Raw genomic sequence first — 17,336 nt, 5'->3', positions numbered from 1 at the left:
TAGGCCTACTGTATAATTACGATCACAATTAAAATTAAAGTTACCACACATTTCTGGTATATAAAACATAACCATTACTGTGACACATCGAAATTGCTGTATAATATTTAGTGTATATCAAAAGCAATGGAATAGACCTTTTACATTAGCTTATTGAATAATGTACCAACTACGGTAGCTACACAATAGAATTGTTTATCCAAAGTGACGAACTTTCGATACCTAAATTTAAATAAAAAATATACAAATATTTCGTCCGCATAGTTTATAGAAATAGCCTCTTACGAACTATCACTAAGTCGATCCCGCTTTTCTAACTTAATCGTCTTTCAATTTGTTATTTCTTCTTAGAAAAGAAACCTTGACACGGCACCACGATATTTTTTAGCATAAAATAAATAAACATTATACCTTTAAAGACATCATCGTTTTGTTTTAGGAGTCTGAATGAAAGTAAGACCTCATCAACATTTAGCTTAGGCAAGGCTAGTTGCCATTAAGTGTTTATCTGTAAATACTATTTTTGTTAGTTCACCAAGTTCATATGCCTAACCTAAACAAGATTACTTACATTATAACATCATTTTGTAGAGCCATGAATACAGTTATCAAAAGGAATCATTTATAATCTCTTCATGTAAATGTGCGATTATTATAATTTCTTTCTATTTTAATATGTTTCATTCGATAAAATTTTACACGTGGTAATTTCGTATGCAAATTTGAAAATATAGTTTTCTAATATTTATCACAGAAGGATCGAAGAAACAAAATAGACTGTAAAGATCTTAACTTGCAAAAAATGTTTCTGAAACATGCTTAACATAATGCTGATTAAGTAAATGTGGAAACTAGTAGTCCAGAAATCACAGACTATTACGTATTGGTGATAGTAGTGGCTTGTTTTCTTTGCTTTCTTCTGAACAGCGCCGCCACAAGTGTTGAATTGAATATTATGAATATGAACACTCCTTGGAAACTATTCAATATCACGAAGATATACCAAAGGAATGGTTCGTCGACGAATGAAGCAAGAAACCCAAAGATCCAAGTCAATCCCACGTACACCTGTCTCTTATACACATCTAGATGTGTAATACCACCAGATACACTCCACTGCACTGCACAATAATTACGGCTCTCAACGAACGTAGTCGTGTAAATAAATGAATAAAGAAATTGTGTAATAAAATGCCTCTGGCGGGACTCCAACCTGCGACCTCTCACTGTCCAGGCGAGCGTCATAACCATTAGACCACAAAGAGGATTCAAGGTTGAAGAGATTCAAATACCACCAGATACACTCCATTACACAAAAATTACGGCTAGAAAAATATAGTTGCGTATAATATAAATCAAGATATCCGTTAACACTGTTAAATTATATAATAATCATAAAATAAAGTTAAATACAGTGTTAGAATAAAGGACATGATAATATATCGTGTAGCATTGCTCTCAACGAACGTAGCCTTGTATATAAATGAATAAAGAAATTGTGTAATAAAATGCCTCTGCCGCGTCTCGAACCTGCGAGCTCTCGCTGTAAAGGCGAGCGTCATAACCATTAGAATCAAGATAATTTCCTATGCTTTTAATCCATTTTGTAATTCATATTATGTTATTATCAATTATATTTATGCACTCAACTGTTTTTTGGTGCTTTTCATTTAATCAAGCTTTAAATTACATCTTTCTGCCTCTTGTTTTTGGCCAAACCTGCTATTTAGCGTTAATGCGTGACTAAAAATAATGCATTTCATTCCATTTATTTACCTTTGCAAATATGATGAGATTAGTAGAAATATCTTTCTTTGTGGAAGATCCTCGCATCGTTTTAGAGCTCATTTAAGTTTGGTAAATCCCGCACACTATAACGACAAACATAATGCTGTTTAAAGCAAGGATCGTTGCCATGGGAATACCTAAGAACAAGAAGGCAGCAAACTCATCGCGTATCCAACAAACTGTTTTGTCACCGTATGAGAATTTGATAGGAGCGTATTCCCAAATGTGAAAAGTCATAGCGACAGCGACAACCAAAACTGGAAGTCCCCAACAACAAAAGAAAGGCATCGTAATAGATTGTCTTCCTCTGCGATGCTCTACAGCTGATTTTAAAGAACGGAACGATTTGAACAATATTGTTGACATTATAAACATCCACATAAATGCCACCAACCACAGATAATGCAAAAGTGCAGCTACAGCAACACATCCTAGTTTGGATTCAACTAAAGTTTTTGCCAACAACGTCCCAAACTGTGCCAGAAACAATGCCGCCGCAATGTTCATTACAATTTTGCCAGAAATAGTCCGAAGGTCTTTTTTAATGCAACGTATAATAAATGTCAAAAACAGACCGAGGAGTGAACAAGAGACTCCAACGACGTTCAAAATCTGCAAGGTTTTATCATAAATGAATATGGTTGATACATATGTATGCGTTCCGTTTTGAGAAAAGAAAGAGCAGACATAAACAGAGTCATTAGAAAATACTGCAATCTCATCAATTGTAAACTGACGACCGTTCGGCTTGTACATCCAAATTGTATTTTCTATGACTTCAAAATCGTTGATGTTCAGAGCAATGAGTGGACATGTTGGGTCAGGTGAACGATCAAGACAATTTGATATGCTGACTTTAATCGGCTTTGCTGATTCGCTTACGATATTAAACGTCATTTCCACTCGATAATCACTTTCTGATATTGTAAACGTTTTATTTTCGTCTGACACTTTTACTGATTCATTCATTTTCTCGATATTTACCATATCCACATTTAACTCCAGATCATTACAATTTTTGTAATCATTGTGTGGTGTCATATTGTTTTTTGTATTTACACACGCTTGTAGTATGGTGATATATTCCAACAAATGTGTATTCTCGCTATTGATCTGCTGATAGATTATTTGGGTAATACTTTCCAACACGTCACAATGTGACGTATTGAAATATATTGTATACATTATTGGAGGTTTACCAGAACTATGAAATTCGAATGATAAATTTTGAAATTGTATCCATGACCTGATCCTAGTCAGAACATCATTGTTTGTAAAGTTGTATCGTAACTGGATTCTGCTATCATGTTTACATAAACATAGGAGTTTACTAGAGTATCCGGGATCTATTTGAAATTGTGCAGGTGCATGCATTGGAATACCAGGTTTTATGCAGCCATTCTTAGTAAGGAGCTCGTCTTTTTGGCAAGTGATTGTGATGCATTCGCCAGATTCTCCAATAAAAGGATTGAAGACTTGACCAGAATCGCAATATGCTCCCGAAGAGGTAAAACTCAACCGTGATGATTCGACACTTAAGGCTGAACCTGAGGAAAAGTCCAGCAAAATTGTGATGGGTATGATCATATTATTTTCAACTATATTGACGTATTGAGCATCACTTTCGGTTTTCAGGCAAGTATTTTGTTGTAGGCTTATAGGCCTACCATGACAACGTGCGCAATGTGTGTTTGCGTACTTCCCACCAAATTTGGCGTACACTGGTGCAATGTAGATCTTGCATTTATATGCTACATCAATATCAGGAAAGTCACGTGGGCAATATTTTATTCCGGGATGACGATCATAAGGGCAATATCTCTTACTGTAGTTTTGAGTTGGTTCATATACATAATACCGACTAGGCGCGCGATCAATCTCAGAAATAATGTTTTTAAAATTTATGGGAGTTGTTGGAGCCATGGTTGTTGTCTGTAGTGGTTCTTCGCCTATCCATATAGCCACGGATTCAGGGTAAATACAATTGACAGTAACTTTCCATGCTACAACATCCGACATCGGTACGCCATTACACAGAGCACAATATACGTTTAAATAACCTAAATTAGAAGCGTCACTGACTGGAATACTAAGAAGAAGGTCGTCTTGATTTGGCTGTTCACAGTTCAAGCGAACCTGTTCATTAAATGTTCCTGGACTGCATTTGGAAATCAAATAGTACGAGCCACCTTTACAAACTGTACGGTCCCACAATGTCATAGAAGGGATCCGAGCTTCTTTGTCGTTGCAATTTGTCCAGTAATCGTAACAGCAATCTCCATAAATCTCACAATACGAGTCACAGTTGCACATCCACTGCCTGCTCGTAGGTGTCCCACATCTACCTTGGCAAGTATGATGCAGTGGACAAACATCAATCGTACTCCAAGATAGGTAAACCGTTTCAAGCTCGACAATCAATTCTGTAAAATGAAATCATTGAATTAACAGCAAACGTACAAATAGTAATGGATATTCAACAGTGAACAGTACTTTGTAATTTCAAAATTTCCATTATAATAATGGGTCCATGCAAGGAAGGACCCCAGGACCTCACTGCTGATCTGTTCATGTTGTTGTTACCAGAATTTGAAATACGTTCATCGTCGCCAGTTTTCAACGGATGTATATGCAATTTTGTACATATAAACTAGAGGTGATTTCATGACCCCTTATTTTCCCCCATAAACCTACAAAAGAAAACAAGGGTTTCAGAAAGGACTGTAGATTAAAGCCATTACCACTACTAGGATACGTCGCATGGATAACGCGATCGGTTAACGATCTGTTATCTAATAAGGAACCATCGTGAGTTTGAATCGCGCGTCTTGGTATTCAATTTTTCTTTTCATTAAGATATTTTAACTTTTTTTTCTCCTGTATTTTGTATTTTTATAATGTATTCTATCTGTTATTAGTATTAATTAATTGCGATTATGAACCCCTGTCTATTACCTAATAAATAACTTACTCCACTGTGTATTGTATTTAGGCCTAAGCATGGACGGCATTTCCTTCATTATTTAAACATGTTTTAATAGTGTAAACAACAAATAAACCTCTTGTGAAGATGTATACACGAAGCGTTAAACACTTTAACACATGTTAACGCGAGGACCATTGAGCGGTCTCTCTTGTGTTATTAAGATTTTGCTATAATTTTCTTGTGTTTCTACAGCCATGCTTGCCTAATTCTTTTGAAGTGCTAGCATCATTTAACTATGTGATTTTTATTAACATAACTCAGTTACAACTCAGGAAGGACTATCGCTTCATTTCAGAACCAGCAATAGGATAATAATGAACAGAAGAGGATGTATCTTATAGAAATCTAACAGACTATTTACGTGCAATAATAAATGCGTTCTCATTGTTCTGACTTTAAATCACCTGCTCATCGCCACTGTTCTGAACTTAACTGGATACTCAAACTTAAAACTCATTCTCATCGCTTAAACAAAGACTTCGGCTTTCTTTTATTGCAGCTCCATTTTTTTTGCAATTCTTAAAAACTTGGCTTATCTACACTATACATAATATGCATATATGTATATATATATATATATATAAATTATATGTAAATGTACATGTATAATATATATATTATATATTTGTTGTGCCATTAAGACAATAAAGGTAATCAGCTAAAAGTACTAACAAGCCGTATGCTTTTCAATCATTTCAGAACCAGGTAAATTCAAGTCTGGTCCAGAGCCTAAGCCAGACTCAAGACATGCCGGTTTAATCACCGCTTTCAGTATGCACAGTACAATCATCAATGACGTCATAATGCTTTTTTTTTCCTAACCTGTTTCGTCGAAAAGAAAATATTAATATGCTGTACCTGTAGGCTTATATTATACGTTGTGTTTGTATAATAGATTGTACAATGGAATATTTACCGGTTGTACATAGGCGTGTAAATTGGAATATTTTTAATCTTCGCCCCTACCCCTGACCACTTCCTAAAGATTTAGAGCGAACCTCAACACTTTGTTCAAATCCTGTTGCCACCGATGTATACGAAATTTCATTTAAATATTTTCATTTAGAAAAATATATACCTAACATTGCTCTTATTTGCATAAGTCCTTATCAAATTAATAAAGATGTAAACTTGTTTTAAGGTTTTGACATTTATATATTTGTTCGATATAATATAATAATAATAATAATAATAATAATAATAATAATAATAATAATAATTTATATAGCGCCAATTTCAACTATACCGAAGTAAAAATCAAAGGCGCTTAACATTTAGATGGTAAAAAGGTGCGTCTTAAGTTTTGTCTTAAAAATAGCAACTGACGGTGATTGGATAATATGTTTGGGCAATGAGTTCCAAAGGGATGCTGCGGAAAATGAATATGATCTAGAACCAAAGGTTTTGGTGTTAATCCTAGGAACAACTAAACGATTTTTATCAGAAGAACGGAGACAAGTAGGTGGGGCATACGCATGAATTGAGTTCAACAAGGTAAGTGGGTTGTTTGTAAAATAGTGCTTTGAACGTTAATAGCAGGATTTTGTATTTGATACGAGATTCAATACGGAGCCAATGTAAATGATAAATTACCGGTGATATATGTGAGCGTCTAGAAGTAAGAGTCAGAATACGTGCAGCTGAATTTTGAAGACGTTGAAGGCGATTTATCGCAGTTTTTGGTAACGAGTAGAAAAGGGAGTTGCAATAATCCAGAAGGGGCGTGACCAATGCATTTATTAATACGGCAGCTGTGTGTTTTGAAATATATTTTCTGATATTCGCAATATTGCGTAGATGAAAGTTAGTAGTTTTAGTAATGTGACTTATATGGTTATTAAAACAAAGAGATTCATCAAAGAAAACACCAAGGTTTTTAACAGAATGTGAAGGAAATATAGTGCATGAATTAAAGGAAAGTGAAGAAATATTAATTTTGGGTCGAAGGTGTTTAGTACAGAAAATTATGAATTCAGTTTTAGTATAATTAAGTCGTAGCATGTTATGAGAAAGCCAAGATGATATTTTACAAAGACAATCTTCAAATCGGGCAATAATCTCAAGAGATTCCGAGGGACTAAAATCAATATAAATTTGTAAATCATCAGCATATAAATGATATTGTAAATTAAGGTTTTTTTAATAGGCAAACACCCCCGTATCACTGAATCAGCAATGGTCAGTAATCAGTAGTGAGTAGTCAGTAATCAGTAGTCAGTGATCAGTAATCAGTAGTCAGTAGTTAGATTCAACACAGAAGAAAAGTACAGGGCCGAGCTGACTCCAGTCTAAAAGGGTTCTCTAACATCTGAAACCTGGAGATTAGCTGATTGTAACCAACGTACAGTTTGTGTGAATAAAAGTTTGCAGTAAACTAAAAGGAACTGTGTCATAGTACTCATTCAAAGTCACCAACAACTAACCGATATTCAACATGGTGGAAGACCCTAATCATTGATTTCAAGGTACCTCCTCTCCAAAGCTGAGCACATATTGCCAAACAATTGAGGACGCACTAAACGACTAAAAGATACCCGAATTGCGGTTAAGCAGATTGTTGGTCCTGTCTGGATGACTAGAATGGAACTGAATTAAAATTTTTCTTCATATACCGCACGCAACTAACTAACAAGAATTGAAACCCATGAGAAGTTAAACAAAACAACAGGCATCCACATTACAGGAAGAGAATTGAAACGAAAAAAATAATTTACGAAAAAAAAAATAATCGGATTTGTGACAAGCTGACAACCGAACACCATGTTCGGATTCGAGACAAGCCGACAGATGACAAACTTTTAGGATTCGAGACAAGCCGACAGATGACCGAAAGTTATTAGGATTCAAGACAAGCCGACTTCACTTGGACTTCACCCCATGACGATGGAAAACGCTCTAACTTTTGAACTTTAGGCCAACGTTAAACTTTGAACATTTAACTTCGAACATTTAATTTCCCTTAAATTTCATTTCTTTACTGAACTTTCGTTTGCTTGGAAATTGCATTTTGTTTATCAAGAATGAAGTAAATGAGTAAGTTGAATACATTGTTAAATTCCATCATTGTGTGAAAGAGTTTGAGTGTATTTTCAATCATTGCATTTGCTGCTTCCGTTGAACAATTGAGTTTAGTTAATGTATTTGCATTACCATATTTAAAAAAAAAATCTAATTTGCTAATTTAATCATAATGGTAGACGAAGCACCACAGGTGCCACAAGCCCCTCAATTGAGGCAGACAGATTTCCTACCTAAACGCTATGATGGTGAAACAACAGACCATGATCAATGTAGTGCGCACTTTCTTTCCTTTATGGACTACTTAGAAGCCCATACGTTACAAAATCCTGCAGATGATGCTGCATTACAAAATGTCATTAGCATTTTTAAGCGTAGTTTACAAGGTCAGGCTAGGCTATGGATCCAAGGAAAGACAACTTGAAAACTCAATTTATTAACAGGTTTAGCAAAAACAAATCAGTGTACGCCCACATTAGGGAGTACGACTCAATCACTTACCAGACAGGGGATAGTGCTGAAAGGCATATTACCCGTATCAAACAGGCAGCACACAGAATAGGATACGCAGATCCACAGATAAAAAATAAATTTATTGCAACACTACCACCTAAATGTAGAGCAGCGGTTGCTATGTCAATACCGGCTGATGCTACACTAGATAATCTAGCAACTAGTGCTCAAAATTACCTTGATCTGTCCGTGGAGGATAAGCCACGAGAAATCAGTTTCAATATTCAAGAAACATCTGAAATTGTAACACTTAAACACGAACTTAATGCATTAAAAATTGACCTTGCAACTGATAAAAATAACTTGAATAGGCCCACTGATAGCCCTAGGCGTTCACGTTCAGTCGAACGACACCATGCACCAAGAAATAATAATTCCCGTCGAAGCCCAAGCCCATATCGCCAAACTAGGCATCGATTTAATAACAGAACGAGGTATATAGTTTGTCATTATTGTTCTAAACCAGGTCACGTTTGGCGCGAATGTAGACAACGTGCCACCGAATTAAACCAACGTCCACCTCAACAAAATTTTCAGTCAGTTTATACCAACAGACGACAGAATCCACATTTTCATTAAGGGGATTACACAACTGCGCCAATTGTTCAAGTCCCCATACAATACTTAGTGCAAACAGACAAGAACCAGCATTGCATTCACACAAGGCGCAATATCTTGGAAATTCAGATAAGGTTGATTTACAGTTAAATGCTAAAAATTATGTTATAGGTAATTTACCTGATGGCAAAAATGTTTTGACTTTATTTGACAGCGGTGCTACAAAGACAATTATATCTCAATCCTATGTCCAATCTTCAAAGTATTTGTCACAGCTTACGCCTACACTCGTACAACCGACTAAATTTCGTTTAGGGAACGGTGAATACTTATATGCCAAGTACATGTTGAAATTTGATTTATCAATACAAAGTCACAAATTTAAAATTTCCGCTTTGATTGTAGAAAATTTGACTGGCATTGATTTAGTCTTAGGTACAGAAACGTTAGCTGACTTAGATGGAACTTTAAACTTTCGGGATAACACATTTCACATCAGACCAAAAGTATTCAAATTCAAGCCAACATCGCATGTTACAATTAAGCCAGGCCATACCAAAACTGTAAAATTAAGGGCTAGAGTCCCAGCTTTTGTACGCAATTCTGAAGTAGTTTTACATGCTACTGATATGATATCTAGGTTATGTCCATCATATATGTTAGTAACACTACACAGTGGAGAAACACAAGTAAAACTAACTAATACCCGATTCACACGTGAAGTTAAATTTAACAAAAAGTAACAAATTGTAACCGAGCGATCTCCCGAGTTATTCCTACCGAGATAAAAAGCATTCACACGCGTCTGTAAGGTAATGCCAAGCTGTAAGGTAATGCCAAGGTTGTGTAAAATTTATTCAGTGTTTATTCAATGAACCATTTTTTCCCCTACTGCGATATAGGTCTAGCCTAGGCCTAGTTGAGAACCCCTGTCACAGATGGACTGTTGAACTAACCATCACAGTAAACATTCGAAGCATACTACTACTACTACTACTAAACTAGGCATAGCTTCCAACGTTTCTCTCTCGGACTCTTGTAATACAGTACTAGTAATAGTACTAACACCATCCCGACGTTCATTTTATGTATATCTTCTTCTACCATTACTAATTAACATCAATAACAAAGATAATTCATTCATCATTTAGAAAAACTAGGCCTATCTATTTCTAGTGGATCAGAATCGTATACAGAAGGAAGAAAATTCAAAGAACCCCGTGAAACAGTAGATTGTTGTATGCGCAGATCCATCTATGTTGCATCTCGGAAGCTTTACCAGCCTCAGCGAGGCTGGTAAAGATTACCGAGACGTTCCGAGATTTTACAAGGATATTACACGGAGGTACTTTCACACGTGCCGTAAAATGTTACTTTTGGTTACATTTTGTTACATTTGGTAAGATTTTTGTGAATCGGGTATAACACGACTAAACGAAATGTATCGATATCAAAATACAAATCAGTTGCTAATCTTCACCTAACTAACCTTATAACAGTGACTAATGAACTACCAATTGACAGACTAAAAATCAAGCAAGATAAATTAAGAAAATATCCACATTTAGAAATGAACGATCCATTAGCTTCAATGACAGAACAAGAAGTACTCAGGAAATATATTGATCTTAGTGATAGCATTTTATCCCATACTGAAAAGGATGACCTCTATGATACACTAACTAAACATAGGGAAGCATTTTCACTATATGGTGAACTTTCCAGTTGCCCTAACTTTAAAGCAGACATTCATTTAACAAACTATGACCCATTTTTCATACGACCATATTTCGCTACAGACAGAGACAAAAACAATATTGACACAGAACTCAACAAATTAGTTACATTGGGAATTCTAGAAATAGGACATCAATCGTAGCCTACACATCACCTGTACTACTAGTTTCCAAGAAAAACTCAACTGATAAACGCGTCGTTACAGATTTTCGGTACTTAAATTCCAGAATCAAACGTATAAACCACCCATTCCCGCTACTAGTTGAAACTATAAAAACAATAGGAAACGCTAATGCTAAAGTCATAAGTGTAATTGATCTCAAATCCGCATTCCGTTGTGTTCCGTTAACAAAACAAGCTCAGCAATACACAGGTATAGCTTCATATCATGGTGGTAAACATTATTATTATAAGCGGTTGGCACAAGGATTAAACGTTTCACCAGGTATTTTTCAAGCTAAACTTGAAGAAATTTTGAATGATATTCCAAATTCTAAGGACTTCTGTATTGCTCACCACGATGATATTATTTTATTTAGTACCGATAAGACATCGCATAGAAATCATCTTACTTCAGTTACAAGCTCTCAAATTTAATGGCTTTAGAGTTTGCCCCAAGAAGTGTAAACTATTCAGAAATGATGTCCAATACATGGGACATAGAATTTTGATAAATAGTTCAGGACATGCTTGTATAACACCACTAGGTGATAGATGCGCAGCAATTAGAAAATTGCCACGGCCAAAGAAACGAAAAGATTTATTGGAGCAGTAAATTATGTATCAAATTTCTTTCCGAAAGTACAAGAAATATTAAGTCCTTTACACAAAATCGCTAGCAAAAGGCGCAATTTTGAATGGACTAACGTACACCAAAATGCCTTTGATAAAATTAAAGAACTAATGGTTAAGCCACCAATTCTTAAAATGCCGACTAAAAACGTTAGATTTACAATATACAGTGATACATCTAGGACTGCAACAGGCTCATACTTAACACAAACCGTTAATGATGAAGAACACATAATTGGATATTATTCAAAAGTCCTCCCTGAAGCTTGCAAACGATACAGTGTAACAGAATTAGAACTATTTGGTCTTTACATTAACATATCAGCATTTAAGCATTTGTTAAAAGGATGCAAGTTTGATGCATTTGTTGATCACTCAGCCATTGTTCAGATTTGGAACTCTAAAGACCAACCTTGCACAAATCGCCTACAAAAACTAATACTAAGATTATCAGGCTATGTTTTTAAACTTGGATACAAAAAGGGTACTGAATTAGTACTAGCTGACTTCCTATCTCGTGCACCAAGAGATGAGGATTCTGAAATTGATCAAATTGTACCAATTGCATTTACCTGTTCTGAAATTGATACCAATGATAGTGTAAAGTCAACAACACAAACAGTTTCAAGACCAGTAACTAGGTCATATGCTAGGAAAATGGGAATTAAAATACCAGACCTCTACAAACCCAAACAAACACAAATCAATGACACGAGTACTACACAGCACACGACAACAGCCACGCGACCTCAAACATCACCACAAACAGACACACAACACCAATCACCCACACCTACACTCACTACATCTAGTACACTTCGACCATCAACTGACCCACTAATTGTACCACCATTATCAATACCAGACAGACCTAAACAACAACCAACAGTACTTAGGGAACAGAGACTTGTGGATAAAGAAAATAATGATATAACCTACCTGTCTACGATTATTTAGCTCATGATATTCTGCCAGCCGATAAGAAGGCAGCAAGAGCGATTCAAACAAAATCAGAACAGTACATACTTTGTAACGGTTTATTATTTCGTTTTTTCCTACAAAACAGAGGTGATGATTTCATATTACAATTAGCAATACCAGAAACACTTGCCGAAATTATCATATCTCAATTCCACGATAATTTGTTAAGTAACCACCAAGGTACAATGCGAACATACTTAACAATCCGTCGACTTTTCTACATGCCTCATATGTTTGAACGTATTAGTAATTATGTTAAAGCTTGCCTTAGATGTCAGCAATTTAAACCAAAAACTGAAAAACTTCGACCACTACATGACAGAGTACCTAATGCCTATCGACCATTCGATAGTCTCAGTCTCGATTTTAAGAGTATGCCAACTTCATCATCGGGTTTCAAACACATTATGGTAGTATGTGATGAAATTACACGATTTTTAATCTGTGTACCTTTAAAATCACTTGATGCAGAAACAATTTGTGAAGCATTAATACAGAAAGTTATTACCATATTTGGACCCCCACCTCGTCTTATTACAGACGCAGCTAGTTCACTAACAGGCAAACTGTTAACACTCTTATGTAACACTCTCAACATCGACAGAAAAATCATAAGTGTACAAAATCACGGTAGTTTACAAGTCGAACGTCATATTCGTACATTGTCCTACCTTTTAAAGGTGAACCTTAATCAATTTGGTACAGATTGGGTTAGATTCGTATCAACTACATGCTATGCATATAACTCATTTTCATCACCATATCTGGGTGATCATTCACCATATGAGTTAGTATTCGGAAGACAACCTCCGAATTTATCGAAATTAACCTTCAACACCTCAAAAAGAAATTTCAGCACATTTCAACAACCATGCTTACACTACAACGAACAAACCAAGATAATCAGAATGCCAAAATTTCGCAACGACTGTATAAGAGCCCAATTTATTCTGTAGGACAATTAGTGTATTTGTACAAGCCTACATCATCTTCTTTGACTGCCAACTCAAAGAAAATATCAGCAGAATGGGTTGGACCTTTAGCTGTACATCAAGTATTAGACAGAACACACTATATTCTAGCAACACTTAAAGGCGAAGTATTACGTGATGTATTTAATTACAATAGACTTAAACCATGTTTCATGACAGCCACGGATGAACGAAAGAATGTTACACACATTCAGAAATTAAGACAGTTGATCAATAAGGCCAATGATAATGAACAGACAAGTAAGAATGAACTAAACATGATTAATGACAATACCAAAATTATTGAATTCATTGACGAATGCGATAATAAACTTCCCGTGCTTGATTCAAAGACATTTATTAACACCACTAAAGTGGAACCAATAGACTTTACAAAATACATTGAATGTTTAGAAAACAATATGGGATTAGCCGTATCATACCCATTGCAGGAGGAGCAAATTAAACGATTATCAAATATAATTATGGGAGCTCCAGTGGATACGACTATGACATTAAGACGTGCCCGATTTAAAGCAGGACAATTACAAGTATTGGTATCATACACAAAACTTGATACAGATTACCTTAGAAATAAAGAAAATACATTTAAGGACTAGGTTTTGGTGGAACATTGATAGATATACTGATGCTACAGATATCATTAAACAGATTCTCCTTGAAAACAAAATACAAATATGCGGTTCGCCAAAACAGTTCCTAAAGAAATTGTATAACGTAACGAATTATTAACACAATAATTGAATAACTTAAGATTAATTGAAATACATAAACGATCATATATTTACGTATAAGTTTCGAAGGTATGAAAGTCTACTTTGAGTGTATATTATATAAACAGGAGATTATTGAGTACCAGTATCACGATTTACTGAGTACAACCCGCTATAATTGTGCATAGAATCTCGAATAACTGTTTAACATACACTACCATATTTGATTTGAATTTCATTTATATTTGTTTTATATGAGCTTGTAACTTCATAATACGAAATGTTTAATTTTATGATAACTAAGATGAGATTACATTATTAAATCCTAACTTCGATAAGACATTAAATAACAAGATTGATCACTTGTTGAGTCTTAACATGCAAGTAAATTAAAAATATTATGTACAGAAAAACAACCAAATGGTTGCTGTCTTAGTTAATAACTGATTGCTAATGTAAGATGTTACAAAATGCAATTTTTATTCTTAAATCTGTTAACATAAATATTTTATTTGTAATGAAATGTCTAGGATTAATAATGATAACGATAAGAAATGTATATCGATTGATTATTAGAGGAAAATTTGTTTCTTAACGAAATGCACGATTGTCACGCATTCTTACGACAAACGTTTTACTTTTGATTTCTTAGTTAAGCATTGACATTATTTTCAATATTCATATGAAAAGCACACTTGAGGGTGGTGTAGAGTCGAAAGACTACATGAAACGTATATAAAATTAAAATACGTACGGACGGGCCGACATATCTCAACAACTAGTCGCAAAGTGTGGCGAATGCATTTGAATATTGCTTTTATTTACTTTGTAGTTTAAGTTTTGATCGTACACGTCGGATATGGCAAGACTAGACGTTACAGATTTATGTATAAAGGAGCGATTGTCGTTGCAGGCTTTATTTAACGTTTCCCCATTCCTTAACACTGCGCGTAAATATGTCAATGGACATATCATCTTAATAATAACAGACGATATGCCATTTTCGCGGAAGGACTTTCAAAACGTTCTTGTATATCTCGGAAACCTACAGTACACACCACCGTTTCGTAAAATTACATTGATATCACTCATACATATAGGAAATTATCTATGCTGTTTCGACAACGATACTAGTCCCATTATAGACTACCGTATATTTGGAACCACAGGGACATTTCAACGTTACACAAATCTCCACTTTTACAATTGTCGCTTAACACAAATGGCATAGCCAATTGTATCTCAAATAGTTCTAATTATCAAGAAACAAATTATCACCATATGTCACTTGTCATACTAGCCCTTACTAAAGACATTGGTGCACTGCAGTGTTACAGGTTTTACACCACAATAGAAAATAACATTGGCATACTATTCATGCACCTTTACCGACGCCTCCGAGTCAACCAAAATTCACCATATGGCTATTCCATCACACGTTACAATGAATACTTCAAATCCTACACACGTAGACGCATACACTTTTGGGAAAAACATGAACGTGAAGGAAACGAGCCATGTGCTCTCTGCGGAGGACCCTTCCCAACCAAAAAGTTGGACTGTCTGTTTCTAAGATGTTGTAGCAAACTCTGTCATCGCGTTTGCTATGCGACAGCCGCTGATCGTAGGGAATGCTGTAGAGTATGCAATGTAAAAATAACAATGGAAAGGTAAACGTTAAGTATATGACAATGACAAGGTATATATGTAGCTATTAGGCTTTGTACTTTTAAATTTTCTTTCCTATTAAAGAAAAATATTGGAGCTTGCAAGTTTGATTTTCGATTTCAATTTGATTTTTAAATTTATTACTTGTTTTTCACTTTGTTTCAGTTATTTTTCAATTTATTATTTATTCATTAATTGGGATTTTTTCATTGTTCAATTCGGGAATGCGAGGCTAGGTCGTTAAATCAATTGTTTAGCGATCCTGTATTTACCGGGACCGACATAAAGCATGCAGTCATGTTGGTACAAATTTCTTCCTGGAGCACCAGGGATGCCAACAACTCCAAATGTCAGTATGCTCTACTGTAATTGTCAGTTTTGAGCCTAAGCTCTGAAGTTTGTGATACATCTTAATTAGTAGTTTTTTGGTAAACAAGTTACTAAATCATAGAGAAAGAATTTCTCTATGATCCAATCAGAAACTCTAAAAGTATGGGGTGACTTACTTGAGACACACCCCCATTACCTAAAGTATAATAGGCAAACACTCCCGTATCACTGAATCAGCAATGGTCAGTAATCAGTAGTAAGTAGTCAGTAATCAGTAGTCAGTGATCAGTAATCAGTAGTCAGTAGTTAGATTCAACACAGAAGAAAAGTACAGGGCCGAGCTGACTCCACTCTAAAAGGGTTCTCTAACATCTGAAACCTGGAGTTTAGCTGATTGTAACCAACGTACAGTTTGTGTGAATAAAAGTTTGCAGTGAACTAAAAGGAACTGTGTCATACTACTCATTCAAAGTCACCAACAACTAACCGATATTCAACATAAGAGCAGTGTCGGAAACTTTGTAATAAACAGAAAGACGTAAAAGAATTTGGTGATCAACTGTGTCAAATGCTGACGAAAGATCTAACATTACAAGGGCAACAGCACGCTTGCGATCAAAAGCACAGACAATGTCATTATGAATCTTAGTGAGTGCCGTTTCGGTACTATGACCTACTCTGTAAGCGGATTGAAATGGATTGAGAAGTTCAAAATTATATAGGTAAGATTAAAATTGATTTGCAACAATTTTCTCAAGGAGCTTGTCAATGAGTGAAGGATTGGATATAGGTCGGAAGTTTTCAAAAAAGTTACTGTCCAGAGATTGTTTTTTCAAAATAGGTTTAATAACAGCAGATTTAAACACTGAAGGAAAACAACCTGAAGAGAGTGATTTGTTAACTAAAAAGGTAAGAGGTTCAATAAGGGAGTTAACACATATTTTAAAGATACTGGTGGGAAGCGGATCTAAGGAGCATGAGGCTGAAGATAAAGATGAAATACATCTTTGAACATCAGAGCCCTCAACTAAAGTAAATGAAGAAAAAGCACAGTTAATGGGTGGAGGGACAACGATTGGCGATGGTAAGGCAAGAGAATGGATGAGCTCATTTCGAATTTTAACAATCTTTCCATGGAAAAAATTAGAAAAGAGTTCAGTTAAATGTATCGTATTATTATGGGGTGGATATAAGTTGGTAGGTGTTCCTTTAACAAGTTTATTAATTACTTTAAACAGTTTCCTTTTATCGTATGAACAA

The 17,336-nt window shown here is 35.2% G+C and overlaps 1 protein-coding gene across 1 annotated transcript; it reads right to left on the bottom strand.

Annotated features, from left to right (window-relative positions):
• Positions 1-1,782: 1,782 nt before the first annotated feature.
• On the bottom strand, positions 1,783-4,799 carry LOC117108658. Its single transcript, XM_033250753.1, has 2 exons — positions 4,760-4,799; positions 1,783-4,211 (listed from the first exon to the last, which is right to left on the bottom strand). Exons 1-2 carry the CDS (start codon positions 4,797-4,799, stop codon positions 1,849-1,851), a joined length of 2,403 nt encoding a protein of 800 aa, XP_033106644.1. The 3' UTR covers positions 1,783-1,848.
• Positions 4,800-17,336: the final 12,537 nt, after the last annotated feature.

This window comes from Anneissia japonica, unplaced genomic scaffold, assembly GCF_011630105.1.
Source record: "Anneissia japonica isolate Jap-2015-1 unplaced genomic scaffold, ASM1163010v1 scaffold1587_len1432017_cov164, whole genome shotgun sequence".
NCBI classification, from domain to species: domain Eukaryota; kingdom Metazoa; phylum Echinodermata; class Crinoidea; order Comatulida; family Comatulidae; genus Anneissia; species Anneissia japonica.
Note: the sequence above shows the minus strand (reverse complement) of the source record. Positions and strands in the feature narration are given on the sequence as shown.